The 21,220-nt window shown below is 45.7% G+C and overlaps 1 protein-coding gene across 1 annotated transcript in view; it reads right to left on the reverse strand.

Annotated features, from left to right (window-relative positions):
- The window catches only part of LOC124716702 (cytochrome P450 4C1-like), a 134,327-nt gene extending 114,994 nt beyond the window's left edge, over positions 1-19,333 (reverse strand). The window contains exon 1 of the mRNA XM_047243244.1: positions 19,119-19,333. Within this exon, the coding sequence (XP_047099200.1) occupies positions 19,119-19,333 (215 nt within the window). The remainder of the gene's footprint in view (positions 1-19,118) is intronic.
- Between the last annotated feature and the right edge of the window lie 1,887 nt (positions 19,334-21,220).

A 21,220-nucleotide genomic window follows, 5' to 3' on the forward strand; every position in this document is an offset into this window, starting at 1 on the left:
TCTTTAAAAATGGGGCAATCTCTAGAAGAAGCAGCGTGGTCACCCATACAGTTGATGCAATGGGGCGATGGAGGAGGACAAGCACCCTCATGGGCATCCTTGCCAAACGTAATGCATTTGGCGGGATTGGAACAGGACTGGCAGGTATGATTGAACCGCTGACACAGATAGCAACGCGTAGGGTTTGGGATCTAAGGGCGAACGGAAATTATCTCATAGACTGCTTTTATGGTCGATGGAAGTTGAACTCTGTCAAATGTCAAGAAAACAGTACGGGTTGTAACGATGTTCGTGTCAACTCTTTTCATGTCTATGAACAGCCGTTACGCCCTGGTCAGACAGGTAGTTGTGAATTTCCTCGTCAGACAATCCGTCGAGGGAGCGTGTATAAACGACCCCACGTGATGAATTTAAAGCGCGGTGCGCTTCCACTCGCATAGGGGAGGTGTGGAGCAGTGACGTATGCAGCAAATTTTGTACCTGGAGGGCACTGACTGTTTCTAACAACAAGGTGCCATTTCGTAATCAGGAACAAGACTTTACAGGACCTGCAATACGGTCGACACCTTCCTGAATAATGAAAGGGTTGACTGTGGAGAAGTCTTGACCTTAGTCCAACCGAGAAACAACAAGTAACTGTGGCAACTATGGAAAAATTGTCCGTGGCTGAGACTCATTGAACTTTTGCTTGTGATCAGACATAGTAGATGATGAGGAAACCATTGCGGAAGTATCCCCCATGATTACCAGCGTCTCTGATGGCGCGCTCCTTCCTTGTGGAGACCCTCTCAGAGGGCACTCCTCAGGTCACACCTCCCGACAAACGGACGGAGGGACCAATCGGCGCTTTCGGAAGGTATCAGCTCGGGTAATCACCCCTCCCTGGGCCTGGCCGTTACCAGGGGGTACGTACGTGTCCTACCTGTCTACCCGGGGCGGGAAATTACACGTTACCCCGTCATTGCCTTCAGACACGCACAGGGAGGAAAAAAGAAGAAGGGAGGAACGAAGAAAAGGAAAGGAAAGGTCTCAAATGCCACAGCGGAGATAACGGTAAAGAGAAGAGGTAAGGAAAAGAGGACAAAGGTAGGACAAAGACTTGTCAGCAGAGAAGCGAAGAAGAGAGACTGTTTTAGAGTTTCGAGCGTCTGTCTCCGGATGTAGGCATTAAACATACTCCCAGAGGAGGAGAAAGGGAATGAAAGAGGCCGTGGAGAGGGGGGGGGGGGGGGGAAGATGGGGGATGCGGAAGGATGCAGAAAAGGAAGGTATGCAGCCTGGAAACGAAGGAGGGCCACACTAGCTCGGGGTCCCGTGTTCGCTCCGCACTTATCCACAAAAGAGTTGTGGACCCCCTGGGGGGTATGGGTTAGCTGTGTGTGCCAACTCTTGATTCGTCCTTGTTATTGTACAGTCACTGCCGTTAGCGTTGTCTAGTTCTTCGGGCAAGTGTTAGTGAAACTGTGTATAGTTTGTGTGATTTTGACTGAAAGTAATTTTAAATGTTGTCGGCATACTGGCTGTCAGTCGGTCGGTTGGCGTGGAGCAGCGAGGAATTCTCGGCAGGGCGTAGTTTGGCCGGGGCCTGCTGGCGGTCTCTACGCAGTGTCGGAGTGTGTGGCGCTGTTGGCATTGCTACGAGGTCCATGGCTCACTGACCCTAGACACGAAAGTGGAGTTTTGATTTAACATACCAGCAAGTCAAGACTGTTCACATTGTGGCGTTTGGAGTTCGTTGTCGGCTGTTGGGATATTCCCACGAGCAACAACGTGGTTTTCAAGTTGGAAAATTCTGGCCACCCTCCGGTGGAGTTTCACTGTATTTGGTTATTTGAACCGAAGTGCACCAGTGGAATCTTCTGTCTTGTGGCCGTTAACGTTCCGGTTACGTGTCCTGGCTGTTGACGTAATTTCAGGCAGTGTAGTTTCCTTATCGTGTTGTTGCTGTCCAGTATGGTGTGTAGTTTGACAGCTCCATGTATGATTTCTAGAATGAAATTTTCACTTTACAGCGGAGTGTGCGCCGATACGAAACTTCCTGGCAGATTAAAACTGTGTGCCGCGCCGAGACTCGAACTCGGGACCTTTGTCTTTCGGGGGCAAGTGCTCTTCCTACTGAGCTACCCACGCACGACTCACGCCCGGTCCTCACAGCTTTAATTCCGCCAGTACCTCGTCTCCCACCTTCCAAACTTCACAGAAGCTCTTCTGCGAACCTTGCAGAACTAGCACTTCTGGAAAAAAAGATATTTCGGAGACATGGCTTAGCCACAGCCTGCAGATGTTTCTAGAATGAAATTTTGACTCTACAGAGGAGTGTGCGCTGATATGAAACTTCCTGGCAGATTAAAACTGTGTGCCGGGCCCAGACTCGAACTCGGGACCCTTTGGAAGGTAGGAGACGAGGTACTGGCCGAATGAAAGCTTTGGGGACGGGGCGTGAGTCGTGCTTGGGTCGCTCAGTCGGCAGAGCACTTGCCCGCGAAAGGCAGAGGTCCCGAGTTCGAGTCTCGGCCCGGCACACACTTTTAACCTGCCATGAAATTCCATATACGATTGGTAGTGGGTGCCAATATCTTTTACGTTGTTCCCCTCAACTCCCTGTTGTGCCCCGGTTAGGGTGGCAAAAGCCAAGCAGGCAACCACTCTCTTCATAAAGTCTACCAATAACCAAGACACGAAAACAATAAAACAAACGTTGACAAAAAACATCAACCCAAGACGACACAACCTACACATTAAGTCAATAAGAAACACGAACACAGCTGTAATTGTCTAAGCAGCAACACAGGAGGACTGTAAGAAAATAATAGAAAAGACGAAAGATATTGAGAATATCGCGTGTGAGGGGCCCAGTAAGCGGCGACCTTTGGTGATAGTCTATCCAGTGACAGACACTATCTCGGATAGAGAATTTCTTGAGTGTCTATACGACCAAAATCTCAGTGATGATTTCACAAATGACGAATTCGACAAAGACGTGAAAATCAGATTCCGCACAGGGCCCAAAGGAAAGGGATACAACCATCAAGTGTTTGAAGTCACACCCAGAATTTATTGGTACCTCACCAAAATGGAAGGGTGTACATAGACTTCCAATCCCTATCTGTCAAAGCCAGTGTTACAACTGTTGTGACCTTGGCTGTACAACCAAAGCCCGCGCGGACACAGGTACGACCTGTTCAAGGTGTGGTAAAAAGGGCCACAAACGCGCGGACTGTCGAGCATCAGAGCCCATCGATTGCATTCCGTGCAGGAACAGAAACCGAATTTGCAATAAGAGCAGGGGTGGCGTCTGCCAGACCTACAAATAACTGCTTGATAGACTAATTGACAGTACTGACTATGGCAACTGAACACCCCCCTGAGTCAACCAACATGCTCCATAAATCAACCCCTGAAAAAACAAGATCATACAAGTCACCATCCACCAGGCACAGAAACCATCTACGTGCAATACTCTGGCGTAAGAGGCAAAAACTATTACCTGACGACTACCCCAACAATGGTCACATTCCAGGCTTGATACACAATACAAACCTCCAGGACAGCCATCATGCAATCACTGAATACATAGACGACCTAACACTCACAGGACAAATGTCACCAGAAGCTGCCAAACTAATCAAAAGACAAATAATGTACTGGATGACATTCCAGACGCCCCTTATGAACAGGATAGACGAACTCGAAGACGAACTACTGAGAGTAGACATGATAACCCCAAATCCTGATACCGACAGACCAGAAAACCATACCACACATGACCAACCAAAGGAACTGCACAAAACAGCGTTGCTAACGACTCAAGATCACCCGTCCACTCCAGCACAACGACGCACATACGACACTACAAAATGCGAAGGACGCATCAAACCAATCAAATTCATACAAGGTGAGACCTTGAACCCAACGGTGCTAAACACAACCGTAACGCAAGCCAGCACTGCTGGAGCCCAAACAAAAAACACGGAAAAATCAGACACCTCAGACTGTAATCAAATCAAACGCAAAATAACTCTCTCTGACTCACTGACAGAGGAAGAAGACGACGTCTATTATTGCCCTTACGCCAGAGATTGTAGTGTTCATAACAATGATATTCGAAACCGTAATACCGACCTTGAACAGCCCACAGCGCCGCCAGACACCACGAATGTCACACAGAAAGCCGCAGCAACAACCGCAACAAAAGTCTGCGGAGGGTCTGGCAACAGAGGTGACAGTGCGCACAACATACCAAAAGCTGTTACGTCTGTCACAGATAGCGTAGACGAGCAGTCAAGTGGGAACCAAATCACGTCAAATCAATGCAGAATGGAGGCACAAACAACCAACACATCTGATACACATCAAGACTGCACAAACGAAAAACACACAAGAAGCAAACGAATCATCACAGCCTTTAGGAAACTAAAACCGCATAGAAAACCAAAACAGCCTAAGAGAGTCAAGAAAGTGAAAGCGTGTGACGACCAATCGCGGCACTCGCAGGCTGCCTCAAAACCTAGTGATACGAAAGTGCATACCGCTGATGATATCAACACCTTCGCAGCCCCCCAACCAACAACCTCAATGCCGACGCCCAAGGAAACCCCCGCAACAACCAACGAGGAAGCCAATCCAGCGCCCCCCGCAGAGGTGCACAGCAACACCACTACGCCATCACGACACGTCACGGCTGCAGAGACGCCAACACACGCCATCGACACCGATAGTTTTAGTTACGACAAGCTAGATATAAATGTAAAATTAAGTAGGCTAGAAAAAAGAGACATCTTAGAGACGGCAGAGCGGATGCTCATCCGCACCCTACACCCGTACGGCCAATCTGTTTGTTTCCCTACATCAGAGCAAACCGACAGACTGATTCTCAAAACGGAGAATATTCCAACAGATCCAGACAGCCTACTAGACCTGCTCATGCAGGTGTGCGCCCGAGGGAGGAACCATTCGATATGGACAAGCTTTACAAGGATCACGTAAGGGCTCATGGGAGAACATACTTCGATTACAGTCAAACTGGCAACAAGTGCTACGCCACCGTTAAACACCCAAACTGCTAATAGCACAGCTTAATGCTATGCGGAGTATACTTATAAATTCGGAGCTCCCACGGGTCCTACATGAACTAAAAAGTGACATTCTGTGCATACAGGAGCCCTACACTAGACAAGGACATATCCCCAACTTTCCTCCAAGTGCGGTGACAGTTGCGGAGGGGACAGGCTGCATGGCATCTGTCATAATCCTAAACAAAGAAATACATCCAGTCAAAATTACAGAACTCTGTTCCGAGCACCTAGTTACAGTTGAAGTCACACAAAAGGAGGGATACTTGGATCATCGCGTCGCTCTACGCCCAATTCTGTCACTGCATCAAACCATACGCAGACCTCATCAGAGATGTTGCGCAATACGCTGGCAACAAAAAACTTCTCATCTGTGCAGACATAAATGCCAGATCAACCCTGTGGCATTCAGACAGAACTGACAACAGAGGTAGAATAATAAATGACATCATCCAAGAAAACAGACTACACGTACTCAACAAGGAAGGACATCACCCGACTCACATCGGACACAACGGTCATTCATCAAACATAGACATCGCCCTCGTTAATAATGCCGCCATCAACCACGTACGAGACTGGACCGTACATGACCAGATCACTGCTAGCGACCACAACATCATCACACTAACCTTAAGTTGTACACCAAACGTCAACACAGAAACCCTACCAAAAAGACTATTATTTGACAAAACAGACTGGGAAAGGGTCAGACAAAAAATACATGAGCACATACCGCAAGACATCACCGGCAGTGTTGATTACAGAGCACACATGCTGACAGATATCATCACACACACACAGAACACCTGCATACCCACACAAAGAATGACAAAACACCAAAATATTCCCTGGACTACACAATTAACAGGACTCAAACAAGACTCAAAACGTAAACGTGAGCTTTACCAACGAGCAATTTCAGATAGAGAAAGACAATTACGACTACACGACTACCGGCTTGCCAAGGACAAATATAAACTTGAGCTGAATCACACCAGGAAAGACCATTGGAACAGCCATGTAGCAGCACAAACACAACTAAACATTTGGGGGGAACCATACGAAATCGTGACAGAGAAAATTAAGAGCCCACTGGTTCTGGGAACGCTGCGACAGGAGGATGGTGAGATGACTAAGGGCTGGAGACGCACAGCGGAGTTCCTGCTGAGCAAACTCCTGCCCGACAACATCGCAGACACAGACACACCACAACATGCAGCACTGATACTCGAAGTAGACACAGTATACACCACACCAACCGTCACCTGTCCATTTGCGCAGGAAGAAGTGGCGACAGCGATCTCAGAACTCAAAAACAAAAAGGCACCTGGACCGGATAGTATCCACTCTGAAGTACTGAAACAAATTGCACCGCAGATCACCCCCTTTCTCACAACGTTGTTAAACGATGCATTAAGGCTGGGCCGTGTGCCTGCAGTGTGGAAGACCTCGAAGGCGGTTATGATCAAAAAGACTCCAGACAAAGACCCATCAGGCCCCAAGTCATACAGACCAATTTGCCTTAGCAATACACTCGGTGAAGTACAAGAAAAACTACTCTGCAAAAGACTACAAGCACACCGAACACTACGGGGACTGACACCACACCAATACGGCTTCAGGGAATGGAAATCTATAGACGACGCAATTAACAGAGCACTCCAAATAGTACACGACACACCCTCCAAATACACACTTGCAATTATGATAGACATCTCAGGTGCCTTCGACAACCTCTGGTGGCCGGCCTTGATCAAGAGGCTCAGACACCTGCAGGTACCGGAGTCTCTGTCTAGTAGTTTCATGGATTACTGCAGAGACAGAACGTCCGTGTGGCAAATGGACAACCATAAAGTGATTAAACGAATTACAAAAGGCTGTCCACAAGGGTCGATCCTCGGCCCCATCTTCTGGGACATAGTTATAGAACCTCTCCTACAGTTACTAGAGGAGTATATCTTGACAGATGGAGTTGTCGCTTATGCTGATGATCTACTCGTCGTAGTTTCAGCAAACAACCGCGCCCGGCTAGAAGAAAGAGCCAATGGAACACTTAGGACAATAACCCAATAGTGCACAGATAATAAATTAAAGATAGCAGGAAACAAAACAACTTATACATTGCTAAAGGATATCCTGCGCAGGAACCCAATAGTCAAAATCGGGGACACAAACATAAAGAACTAGCAGTCACACGCTGTGTAGGAGTATACATTGATGAACGATTGAACTTCCACAAACACATGCGAATATGCACGAACAAAGCAGAAAAGATACTACACAAACTGGCTAGGCTAAATTCGGAACAATTCAGACTACCCCTGTCAGTGACACGAACATGCCATTGCGCTCTCTTTGAGTCAGTACTATGGTTTGCTGCCAGTACGTGGGCCCACAGGTTAAATCTCTCAACCAACAGAACCATTGTACGTCGAGGCCAAAGAAGTGTTCTACTTCGACTAACAGGGGCATTCAACACAATACCAAATGACGCACTATGTGTCGTCATGGGAATCTTACCCATAGATATCACCATCAGGTACCGCGCAGCAATGTACTGGCTTAGGATGGGGAGAATAGACCAGGTTCGGCAGATCACTGGTGTACCGATTGAGACAACACGCCAACTCAGAGCATGGCGAATGGATACCTGGCAGAGCGAGTGGGCCAACAGCGATAAGGGCCGCCGTGTATACAACTTCTTCCCTGACATCCGGGAAAGTCTAAAACTAAAACATATCGATCCCAGCCGCGGTATGGTACATTTTATCACAGGATATGGCTCTTATCCCACGCACCTGTACTGCGTGAGTCTGCAGCAGACTAATAGATGCACATGCGGGGAAGAAGGTGCCCCTGAACATACTGTCTTCTTTTGCGGACAACGCACGAACATAAGACACACAGTACACATAAATCACCTGAACACACAGAACGAACTACATGCCATAATACGCGACCCGGAAAAGTGGACTGGATTCAACAAACTAACGGACGAAATCTCGAAGATCCAACAAATAGAATACTTGCGCAAAAGACCCTACCGAAGACAAGTCGGTCCAAACAGACGTCACGATGCCCAGGGGGACACAGATACGATTAGCACCACGAGTGATGAAGAAGGAACAGATACAGACCAGGGCACCAACACAGATATTGAAGCGTCCAGCGTGGATGATCCATAGTGTCAACCAAGTCAAATTCAAAGAACAGAGTGGAACAACCGACAAGAGGTTCACAAGTCACACACAATCCTAAAAACAGATTGCACCTTATATGTAAATAGTTAACAGCATCTCCATGTCTAATAAGAGCTTAAACCTAGGTACCTCTTCAAGGGACTTACGCCTTCCGTTAAGAGGCAGCGCACAGTCTGGATGTAAGGATCTTAATTGTGGTCCCTCTCTTTTGAGCCCAACCCGACAGATACCTATGGTAGATCGGGGAAAACCACCGCTCAGGCTGTGTTGCTGGCGGGGCCGGAAGGTGCTAACTACCACACCACGTATCATTGTAAGTGTCATTGGCTCAGTGTGAACTGTTTGTACAACCAACCTACACAGCCTATACCTCAACCTCCACTATATTAAGAACTTCTCATCTGAAGCTTAAAGTTAGGCACCTCTTCAAGGGACCTACGCCCCTGCTAAGAGGCGGCGCACGTCCTGGATGGAAGGATCTTAATTGTCGTTCCTCTCTTTTGAGCCCAACCCGACGGATACGTATGGTAGATCGGGGAAAACCACCATTCAGGTGGTGTTGTCGGCGGGGCCGGGAGGTGCTTGCGCCTGATGTACTCTACTAGGAGCCTTGTAGGCTCAACACAAACCGTTAGCGTCGTTACCTTATTACTATTGCCACAAGTACCCTTTCATTAGCAACTTTGAGCCAAGCACAAAATCAGTTACCTCTCTATTGTATATCGTAAATAGTTTAGCAGGCTGGACATGGAAGTCTTAGTCTTAGTTTCTAGCTTTAACGTACCCTAATCTCTTCTAGTTAAGTTAGTTTTCAGGATGGTAGATGTTAAAGGCATGGTGAGCGACGGCCAGCGTCTTGAGGGTCATTCCAAGACCCGGGCCGCCGCCCACAACCAGGTGACGGGCAATATTATACCTATCCCTTCTCTATTCAGTTCTCTTCCTTCCTTCTTTCTAAACATTTAATTTCGTTTTGTTTATTAATATCTTACTTGATTTTGTATTAGTTATAAGTTTTTCTAATGCTGCACACAAGAAAAAAAGATATCAAATGGATCTAAACAGAGCCCGCCTCCACGTGGCGGGACACGGGCAACGGTGTGACTGGGGACAGGAGCCGGTGTGGTGTCACCTTCAGTCACTCCGGACCCCGGACCCAGTCACAGCGGCTAAGTGGCAACATACGACCCACCATAAGAAATTAGACGGTGGGTCATAAAAAATAAGCAGCTAGTGAAAAAAGAAAAGTGTGCCCCGGTCGGGTGAAGTGGAAGTTGCCTTGTCGATGAGTCCGTTGACTGTCGGTCGGTTGGGTTCTCGTTGGATCGTGAATGGTTTACCCGACTGCCTGTCTCACCTAAGTGAGCGTTAGTGTCTGAATTACAGGTCGATCGTCGAACATCTGAGCACACGTTCCAACCATCAATAGATATTTCAGAACTTCCTATCGCGTCAAACGCGATCTGGAAATCTAGAAACACGTAATGAGATTGAGATCCCTTTTGATAGCACTCATGACTTCGTGTCAATAAAGAGCTAGATGTGATTAACAAAAACGGTATTTTCTGCGTCCATGTTGGCTATTTGTCACAAATGGTTATCTGCCAGGTAACACAGCACATGTTCGTAAATCCTACTACAAATCGAGGTTATTGATTCGCCTCTGTAATTCAGTCGATTACTGCTATATCCTCTCTCGAGTACTGGTGTGACCTTGCGACATTTCAGTCTTTAAGTACGGGTCTTTTCTCGAACTGGCGGGGTCTATATGATTTCTCTGTACGGAGCTATTGTACCAGCATAGTCTGAAAGGAACTTAACTAGTAAACAGCTTGGATCGGAGGCCTTGCTTTGTTAAGTGATTTAAGCTGCTTAGTTACACCGAGAATACTTACTTCGAAGCTTCTCACGTTATTCGTCAGTAACACTAGCACCGCTATCGCTCAGTGAAGGTATTCATTGTCTCTGGCCGCTGGCATGCTTTACGTACGACCAGAACCTCTTCGAATTTTCTGCCAGATTTCGAGACACAGGTTCTTTATGGGAACTACGAGAACCGTCTCGCACTGTAGTCGTCGCTAAGTCCCGATCTTCAATAAAACATGGCCTGTCTTGGAGATTTTACGTACTTTTAAATTTGGCGCGCTGCAACAGTGTTCTGACTTGTTCTGTGTACCACGGCGGTACAGTAACATTTCTTATTATTTATTTGCTACATATGTTTCACCTACCGTCCGTACTTTCTCTTTGAATCTAAACCACGTCTTGTCTACACTTACATGTAGTGGAACGACTGGGACTCTGTCTTAGGAAGCAATGAAGCCAATTTTTATCTTTTTTTCAGTGGATGTATTTTGTGTCTTTTGTGTGGATTTGGATGTCACGCTATTCAGCCTCTCTACAACGACCTTGTAGTGACTCTTGTCTGTATCCTTTACAGTGCTCCTAATCTGAATAAAGTCGACCGAGGTAACTCTATGGTTAGCACACTGAACTTGCACTCGGGAGGACGATGGTTCAAATGCGCGTCCGGCCAGCCTTATTTATGTTTTCCGTGAGTTCGCTAAATCGCTTGAGACAGTTGCCGGGGTGGTTCCTTTGAAAGGACACGGCCAATTTTCTTCTCCATCCTTCCGTAATCCAGGCATGTGCTCCGTACTGTGAAACATTGCTTGTTGCAAAATGTGATGAATCTAGGTGAACGTGTAGTACCCAACAGATTTTGAAGCATGAGTTTGCTTGTAGCAAAATATGTGACATAAATGGCAGCATCTTTTCATTACATTGAGGTAGAATTTTAAACTTTTTACCTCTCCAAGGAATCGCAAACCTTCGTACTTAACATAAATTTCATCTTGGTAGGTCTACCAGCCCCTTAAAACAGCCTGCCGGAGTGGCCGAGCGGTTCTGGGCGCTACAGTCTGGAACAGCACGACCGCTACGGACGCAGGTTCGAATCCTGCCTCGGGCATGGATGTGTGTGATGTCCTTAGGTTAGTTAGGTTTAAGTAGTTCTAAGTTCTAGGGGACTGATGACGTCAGAAGTTAAGTCCGATAGTGCTCAGAGCCATTTGAACCATCCTTAAAACAAGGGGTCTTAATACACATACAGACAGACAGTCGAACAACAAATGAGGAAAAAATATTTTTCCCTGGGATGTAATTACAAACTAAGAATTTTTAAGATTTTTGCTTTATTCGTACTGTGAAATTTTTCTTCTTTCCAAATATGATCATTCTAGGTCCACGGGAAATACCCTACAGCTTTGGATGAGTGACTTGGCGAGTGTGCGTATATACGACACATATGGCGGAAGGTTGGGATAGCACTGACTTAGGAACCTAAATTTTGTATACCGCCAGGGACTCGTGGACCTTAGTATGTGGAAATTCGAAAATTTATGTTTCTACCCGTCCTTGAGAAAAGAGTATGTTAACAGCTGGACAGATAGATGGACAACAATGTTATCCTGTACACAAACGGGGCTAGGGAGCGAGGTTGTTGCCTCTGGCTCCTGAAAACAATGCGGAGACAGAAAGTGATTGCTGCACGCCGCTTATGAGAACAATGTACAGGAGGTCGAGTGGTCGGCACTCACCAAGTGGACGTCCAGGGCTGGCGTTAAACAATAAAACAGAAGTTATTTCAATGTACGTGGTACAAAGGGCACAGTTAGGGAGGAAGTTACCAGGTGTAGACCAGTCTAGAAGGACCTTCGACCATAGATACTAGTAGACTGGCCTTGCTGTGCAGAAGCTATAGGGCTGGTGTGGCTCCAACATAAACCACGTGACTGTTGGCAAAACGTGGCGGGATTTCAAATCAGCTGTTCCCATCCTATGTTTGTATCGTACTTTGCCCACATTTCTCAATTGACTGCCAAACGCTTCCAACATAAATTACTTTTTTATGTGCGAAAAATTATGTCAGAACTACATTTGACCTGGATTTGTTCACAGTACCACTTATAAAATCTAACAAATACACCGAACGCCACTCTGGTGGGCAGCGGGACGAAATTACTATAAATTATCAATTAAAGTAAAATGCCGTTAAAATTCTTTTAAACAGTAAGAGTGGGCTCGTGTCAAAACTTTAAACATTGGATTCGCCGCGTTTTCAGCTCTAGTCACTTATAAAAGAAAATGGGATATGGGAATTATGTCAACTATAGGTGCCAAAGTTGTCGACTTTAGGAGCAGGTCCATTTTAGAGTATCAATTTTAGGTGCACTTCAAAGGTTCAGTTCCCACTATTTTTACAAAAGTTTAAACTATCAGTCTAAAAAAAATTTTTTTTGGATAAAAGGTGAGGCTTTGAAGTTTCAGAAAATAATTTTGGAGCCTACACCTATTTAATAGTATTAGAAGGTAGAAAAACATCCTCTTCATGTGTCGACTATAGGTGCTCTTACCTTATTATAATCTCACTTGTATATACAAAAAGGGGCGTATGTGCAGATGGCTTAAAGTTTTTCCGTTTCAGGGCCTGTATCCAAAGCTGCCTTCGGTTTTCATCCTTAGGGAACCTATGAGTAGGAACGAGGAACAGTTATACTTACTTCTGTAACCGGATTATCACAGATACTTTCCAAAATGTAATATGAGTCTGACATTACAGTCATCACTTTCAACACTTTAATTTGCGTGATACCCTATTTCAAGTGTAAAAAAAAAAAAAAAAACATTAAAGTCACGTCAGCAGATTTCAATAAACGCATCTGCACTGTCATAGAAACACTTACACGTGAAATGTAATGCCATTTCCCCCGACAAAACGCTGAGTACAGCCATAAGCGCAACACGAAACAACCATGTTTTGCCAACATTCACGTGACTTCAGCCCAGAGATGTTGGAGCCACGAAAATGACGTCAGGGCCAGTCTATTATATTTATGGTCGAAGAGAAGGACGAACAACCTAAATAAATGGGACAACCGGAGGGGGAGCCGGCTGACCATAAGTACTGTGGTGGTCGGTCATGGGTTCCAGAGCCTACCAAGGAAGACTACTGCTCTATTCCAGGTGTGGATCACAGGAGAGGAGCAACTGTGTTCTGCTCTGCAAGACACTCCTGCGCACATACACGTGACTTTCCCTCCCACATATGCGACTGGATAAAACCCATGGCGTGAATTTACTATTAATTTCTTCAGAGGACTGAGGGGGTCTCTTGTCAGCATCTTGAACAGGACAGAACTGCCCCTGTTCTGGAAGGTAGGCACCTGTGGTCAGGTCTACGTCTACTTCTACATGAATACTCTGCAATTCACATTTAAGTGCTTGGCAGAGGGTCCATTGAACCACAATCATACTATCTCCCTACCAAAAACTGAGTTCATCGACGAACAACGAACTTAAACAGGTGTCTTACGACGTCCGCCCCGAGCAGATACAACGAACGAAAGCGAACAAAATTAGATTAAAAAAAAGTAAAAAAATAAAATAAAATGGATAAAGCGTCTGCCATGTAAGCAGGAGATCCCAGGTTCGAGTCCCGGTCGGGGCACACATTTTCATCTGTCCCCGTTGACGTATGTCAACACCTGTAAGCAGCTAAGGGTGTACATTTCATTGTAATTTCATTCTGTTTGTCACACTTAGTTTATGATAGTGCGTGTAAGACTATTTATCATTCAATTTACTAGACAGATCGTGTTTACACTTTGTTTTTTTTTGGGGGGGGGGGGCATTAGAATTGTACACGTTGCACATGTTGAAAATGTCAGGTCTTGATCAGTACTGCTTATGGGATTAGTCTGCACTTTTAATCTCACACACACACAACTTTCAAGCATTAACAGCACCTGAAGTGGCTTGAAAGAGGCCTCAATGTGGGTTTTCGTTGGGGTTTCAGCTGGATGAATTGCGCAGTATTCAGATTTCTGTATCATTTGGATGTGGAAGTGGCCCGATGTTGGACCGCATGGGAGTATGAATGGAGGCACACATGCCGTTAACGCACCTTTCGTCCATGCCTGTTGACAAAAGGGAGGATCGTCTTGCATCAAAGCCTTGAGACTCGTGCGTGTCAGCTGAGAACAGGTGATGGACTCCCAGCGACATTTTGTGCCACTGGTGGGAGACTTCCAGCAGGTGGACTACGGAATTACTGTCCCACGCGTGGGCTGCCATTGACTCCACGACACAAATGGCTGCGTTTTGCAAAGGGGAAATGAAGTAGAATCATGAACTGTTGACAAACTGCATCACATCAGCAATCGATCATAGCAACTCATTACCGCAAACGATTATTGTCGTCCCGTATGGCGACGACTTGGGAGAGGTTCGATTCTTCCAGTGTCTTGGACAGCCACAGCTGAGTTACTTCTAGCGTCATGGGGTGGGCAGCGATAGATAATAACTTCAGGTCATGGCTGGCAGTCACTCAAGGAACGGTGACGTAACAGTGTGTTAGCTGCCATGTGGCAGCACTCTGCTGACTTCTTCAACAGGCTAATGTTCATTTACAGATCGCATGTGTCCCTATCAACTATCTGACGATGTTGAGGTGTCCCCATTGTCAGCAAAATCCTCAGGTCTGTTCCTGATAGGTAATCTGCGGGACCACCTCGGACATTAGCTCTGTAGCAGTTCTAATATTCGGGATGTCGAGGACACATTACAGATGTAGGGGGACGAGCCTGCCTCAAAAGAGGAAACGACTTCATACTGATAAGCACTGATAAGGGGCTAACACCGCCAAGTTCTTTGTAAATTTTACTCCATAGGGTAATCACTGAAATGGCATAACATACTTTCTCAACACATGAAGCTCCTCCCCTTTATGCTGATTAACCTTTTTTGTGACATTTGATCTGTTTTAGCACCTACATATCAGAACAGCTGCAGTTCGTGGATCAACACTGGCGCAGGCTGTGTATCTGTTGCACTTTGTCAAAAAAATGTTTCAAATGGCTCTGAGCACTATGGGACCTAACAGCTGAGGTCATCAGTCCGCTAGAACTTAGAACTACATAAACCTAACTAACCTAAGGACATCACACACATCCATGCCCGAGGCAGGATTCGAACCTGCGACCATAGCAGTCGCGCGGTTCATGAGTGAAGCGCCTAGAACCGCTCGGCCACCCCGGCGGGCCCATCGTTGTCAAATGCTGCCCACATTGTAATCAGTCTTCCAGGAGACGCCATAAGCTCACCTCATCAAATTTCTGTTCTGGCGTTCGACATCTCTTTATTTGCACAGGGAAAATTTTCCCTCGTACCAGATGATGAAACGAGACGATTGCACAGACGTTCCAATGAGATGATTAACCCACAGTGCATGGACGATGTAGTTCAGGCCGGTAGTGGTTCTGTGATGTTTTGGGGGCTTTTTCCTGCTATGACCTGGTCACGCACATCAGCTTACCGTGAACATGAATTAGGATGGTTATTTGAGCGTCCTAATGTTGGCATTTCCCTTCTACATCTTCGTGACGCGTATGTTGAGGAGACACTTGTCTTCGAAGATTAGAACAGCAGTGTTGACAGGGCTCCACACACACAACCCTCAAGAACACCCAGACACTCTGTCTCTCTTCAACTGGCTCAATCTTAACCAGGTACAAAATATAAGAGACTGTTTGCAACATTGGCTGAAACGCCACAATTAACATTCTCAGAATGTGATAGCCCTACAGGATCTAATCATCAGTGAGTTACCATTGCTGCACGTTTTGAAGTGACAGATAGGTACGGCTAATTAGAGTGGATTTGACGGATGGTGAAATGTTGCGCAAGTCCAAATACAGGAGAGCGTAGCCACGATATGGCGTGCTGGATTACTGAGATGTGGGGATTTCGAAATGTATAAGTACTGTGTACATACATCTGCAAACAAGCAAAAAAATAATCACGAAATTTATTTTTCGAAATGATGATAAAAATTTATGATTGTCCTTAGATCGTTAAGAAAAGCAGTAGACCCAGAACAGACATGTGACGGTTACCTCACTAATTCCTGGACGATAATTTCCAATTTTAAGAGGGTTGTCCATAAAACAATGTCCCAATTATTTTCCACAATGAAAAGCATGTTCATTGGCATTGAATGAAATATATTTGGAAAGCTTAGACTCAAACCTACTTGTCGACATAATCACAGTTGCGATCAATGCATTTTTGCTTGTGGTGTACCATCTTCTGTATGACTCGTGGTCGTGCGGTAGCGTTCTCGCTTCCCACGCCCGGGTTCCCGGGTTAGATTCCCGGCAGGGTCAGGGATTCTCTCTGCCTCGTGATGACTGGGTGTTGTGTGATGTCCTTAGGTTAGTTAGGTTTAAGTAGTTCTAAGTTCTAGGGGACTGATGACCATAGCTGTTAAGTCCCATAGTGCTCAGAGCCATTTGAACCATTTTATGACCGCACTGTAGAACTCTCCCACAGTGCCACAAAGGTAGCTTAAAATATCTTCTTTCAGCTACTCTCTGGTTATGAAGTGCGTCCCACTCAGGTATTTCCTCAATTCCGTGAAGAGATGGAAATCACTTGGGAATATTTATGGGTTTCACGGCCATATTTTGTTCATGAGATTTGTTGTGACGCGGGTGATACGTGAACGAGCGTTGCTCTAATGAAAAAGCACTCCCTTCGTGTGATTGTGCTCTTGTTTTGGATCACATGGTGAAGGTTCTTCAGCGTCTCACAGTAGCCGTCGATTGTTGTACCGGCCGGCAAGAATTCGCACAGTAAGAACCCCTTCCTGTTCCGAACCATCCTCGCCATCAATTTTCCCGGCGGACAATGTTTGTTTAAATTTCCGCAGCTACTTCGGCGCTGTGTCTTTCCACCGACCGGATTGTTCTTTCGCTTTAGGTGTTATTAGTGGACCCAGGTCTCGTCCTCATTCTCAATAGAGTCTAAGAACTCCTCACCATCATTTGCGAAGGCCTGAAGAAATTCGAGGTCCATTGCCATGCGTTTCCGTTTGTGGTCTTCCGTAAGCATTCCCAGGACCAACATTGCACAAACCTTGGCATACCTTAAATGGTTGTCAAAATTATTTCAGTGCTGATCCTGGTGACATCAGGGGTCATCTCACAGAGCTCGTGAATTGTCAGCCTTCGCTCTTTCACCACTGCTTCTTCCACTTTCGTGCGAAACCAATGGCCGTCCAGAACACTGTTCGTCATGGGCGTCTGTACGTCAGTATTTGAGTTCCCTCCACCATTTTCACGCATGTTCTCCGCTCATACGCGTTTCTCCATAGACCGCACACAGTTGGGAATGAATGTCTACCGGCATAGTCTTCTTTGCACACAGGAAACAAATCACAGAGCGTAATTCTCTTCTGGGATGAGATGCGGATCGGCGTCCCGTCTCTGAAGGCTGCCAAGCCAAGACTGATCGTCGCAAACAGCTCACCGGGGCGGAAAATGGGTGAGGGAGAACGAAGCTAAACGCCATTGTTGCCGGATGCAGTGTAATAGCGTTCCTCGCGACTGCAGGTACTTGGCAATCTTATTTTACGGACACCCATCGTATTTAGTACTAAAAGAATCGTTGATCATCTACATCTACATGATTACTCTGCAATTCACATTTAAGTGCTTGGCAGAGGGTTCATCGAACCACAGTCATACTATCTCTCTACCATTCCACTCCCGAACAGCGCGCGGGAAAAACGAACACCTAAACTTTTCTGTTCGAGCTCTGATTTCTCTTATTTTATTTTGATGATCATTCCTACCTATGTAGGTTGGGCTCAAGAAAATATTTTCGCATTCGGAAGAGAAAGTTGGTGACTAAAATTTCGTAAATAGATCTCGCCGCGACGAAAAACGTCTTTGCTTTAATGACTTCCATCCCAACTCGCGTATCATATCTGCCAACTCTCTCCCCTATTACGTGATAATACAAAACGAGCTGCCCTTTTTTGCACCCTTTCGATGTCCTCCGTCAATCAAACATGGTGAGGATCCCACACCGTGCAGCAATATTCTAACAGAGGACGAACGAGTGTAGTGTAAGCTGTCTCTTTAGTGGACTTGTTGCATCTTCTAAGTGTCCTGCCAATGAAACGCAACCTTTGGATCGCCCTCCCCACAGTATTATCTATTTGGTCTTTCCAACTGAAGTTGTTCGTAATTTTAACACCCAGGTACGTAGTTGAATTGACAGCCTTGAGAATTGTACTTTTTATCGAGTAATCGAATTCCAACGGATCTCTTTTGGAACTCACGTGGATCACCTCACAATTTTCGTTATTTAGCGTCAACTGCCACCTGCCACACCATACAGCAATCTTTTCTAAATCGCTTTGTAATTGATACTGGTCTTCGGATGACCTTACTGGACGCTAAATTACAGCATCATCTGCGAACAACCTAAGAGAACTGCTCAGATTGTCACCCAGGTCATTTATATAGATCAGGAACAGCAGAGGTCCCAGGATGCTTCCCTGGGGAACACCTGATATCACTTCAGTTTTACACGATGATTTGCCGTCTATTACTACGAACTGCGGCCATCCTGACACGAAATCATGAATCCAGTCGCACAACTGAGCGCGATACCCCCTAGGCCCGCAGCTTGATTAGAAGTCGCTTGTGAGGAAAGGTGTCAAAAGCTTTCCGCAAATCTAGAAATACGGAATCAACTTGAGATCCCCTGTCGATAGCGGCCATTACTTCGTGCGAATAAAGTGCTAGCTGCGTTACAGAAGAACGATGTTTTCTGAAACCATGCTGATTACGTATCATCTTTGCCCCTAGTTCCCTAACGCTTCAACTTGTGCAAAACTGGACATCGTCCACAATTATGCTATTTATTTTCGGAGACCAGGCAGCATCATTCCTCTGTGTGTGATATGTTACGGCTAACCACTCTCCCAGCTCACCTAGTCAAGTCTCCGTATTGGTCGTAGAGGTCTCGTAGCTTGCGGACCGTCAGTGGTAGCTCACGGAATTGCAGGATGTTCCCGATGATGGGCAGTGTGGGTGGCCCCGGAGCGTCTATGAGCGGCCTGGTGGCCCACAGCCTCCACAGCACCGCCACCACGCCGGCGCAGCACCACACCACCACGAGCACCAACAGCCGCAGCCACCACGCCATGGCCACGCCATGGCCCAGCAGCTATCGACGGTTGTCGATAATCGACCTGAAGTCAGAAGCACAGCTGGTCACACATTTCGTAGTTGTCAATACTGTGCACAGGGTAGCTCTAGGATTCATTTTCTTGTTCACAATTGGTGGATTAACAGGACTAGTACTAGCAAATTCGTCCCTTGACATTCAGAAAGAATGGTAAATACTACATGTTTCAAGCAACAATATTGGGGTTATGAAGCTGCTGCGTTCGTAAGTATTACACGACGTGGAAAATATTTTTGTAAATAAAGCCCTATGGGTCACACGACACGCTTGTTGGCGAAAACATAATGACCAGCTGATTTATAGTGGGCTAGTCCACTTGTGGAACGCTGTACAGTGGCTGTTCTATGTGACCTGGGTTCGACATATCTGTTGTTGTTGTTGTTGTCTTCAGTCCTGAGACTGGTTTGATGCAGCTCTCCATGCTACTCTATCCTGTGCAACCCTCTTTATCTCCCTGTACTTACTGCAACGTACATCCTTCTGAATCTGCTTAGTGTATTCATCTCTTGGTCTCCCTCTACGATTTTTACCATCCACGCTGCCCTCCAATGCTAAATTTGTATTCCCTTGATGCCTCAGAACATGTCCTGCCAACCGGTCCTCTTCTTGTCAAGTTGTGCCACAAACTCCTCTTCTCCCCAATTCTATTCAATAAATCCACATTAGTTATGTGATCAACCCATCTAATTTTCAGCATTCTTCTGTAGCACCACATTTCGAAAGCGTCTATTCTCTTCTTGTCCAAACTATTTATCGTCCATGTTTCGCATCCATACATGGCTACACTCCATACAAATACTTTCAGAAACGACTTCCTCACACTTAAATCTATACCCGATGTTAACAAATTTCTCTTCTTCAGAAACGCTTTCCATGCCATTGCCAGTGTACATTTTATATCCCCTCTACTTCGACCATCATCAGTTATTTTGCTACCCAAATAGCAAAACTCCTTTACGACTTTAAGTGTCTCATTTCCTAATCTAATTCTCTCAGCATCACCCGATTTAATTTGACTACATTCCATTATCCTCGTTTTGCTTTTGTTGATGTTCATCTTATATCCTCCTATCAAGACACTGTCCATTCCGTTCAACAGCTCTTCCAAGTCCTTTGCTGTCTCTGACAGAATTACAATGTCATCGGCGAACCTCAAAGTTTTTATTTCTTCTCCATGGATTTTAATACCTACTCCGAATTTTTCTTTTGTTTCCTTTACTGCTTGCTCAATATACAGATTGAATAACATCGGGAAGAGGCTACAACCCTGTCTCACTCCCCTCCTAATCGCTGCTTCCCTTTCATGCCCCTCGACCCTTATAACTGCCATCTGTTTTCTGTACAAATTGTAAATAGCTTTTCGCTCCCTGTATTTTACCCCTGAACCTTTAGAATTTGAAAGAGAGTATTCCAGTCAACATTGTCAAAAGCTTTCTCTAAGTCTACAAATGCCAGAAATGTAGTTTTGCCTTTCCTTAATCTATTTTCTAAGATAAGTCGTAGGATCAGTATTGCCTCACGTGTTCCAACATTTCTGCGGAATCCAAACTAATTTGCCCCGAGGTCGGCTTCTATCAGTTTTTCCATTTGTCTGTAAAGAATTCGAGTTAATATTTTGCAGCTGTGACTTATTAAACTGATAGTTCGGTAATTTTCACATCTGTCAACACCTGCTTTCTTTGGGATTGGAATTATAATATTCTTCTTGATGCCCGAGCGTATTTCGCCTCTCTCACACATATTGCTCACCAGATGGTAGAGTTTTGTCAGGACTGGCTCTCCCAAGGACGTCAGTAGTTCTAATGGAATGTTGTCTACTCCCGGGGCCTTGTTTCGACTCAGGTC

The sequence above is a fragment of the Schistocerca piceifrons genome, chromosome 9, assembly GCF_021461385.2.
Source record: "Schistocerca piceifrons isolate TAMUIC-IGC-003096 chromosome 9, iqSchPice1.1, whole genome shotgun sequence".
Classification (NCBI taxonomy): domain Eukaryota; kingdom Metazoa; phylum Arthropoda; class Insecta; order Orthoptera; family Acrididae; genus Schistocerca; species Schistocerca piceifrons.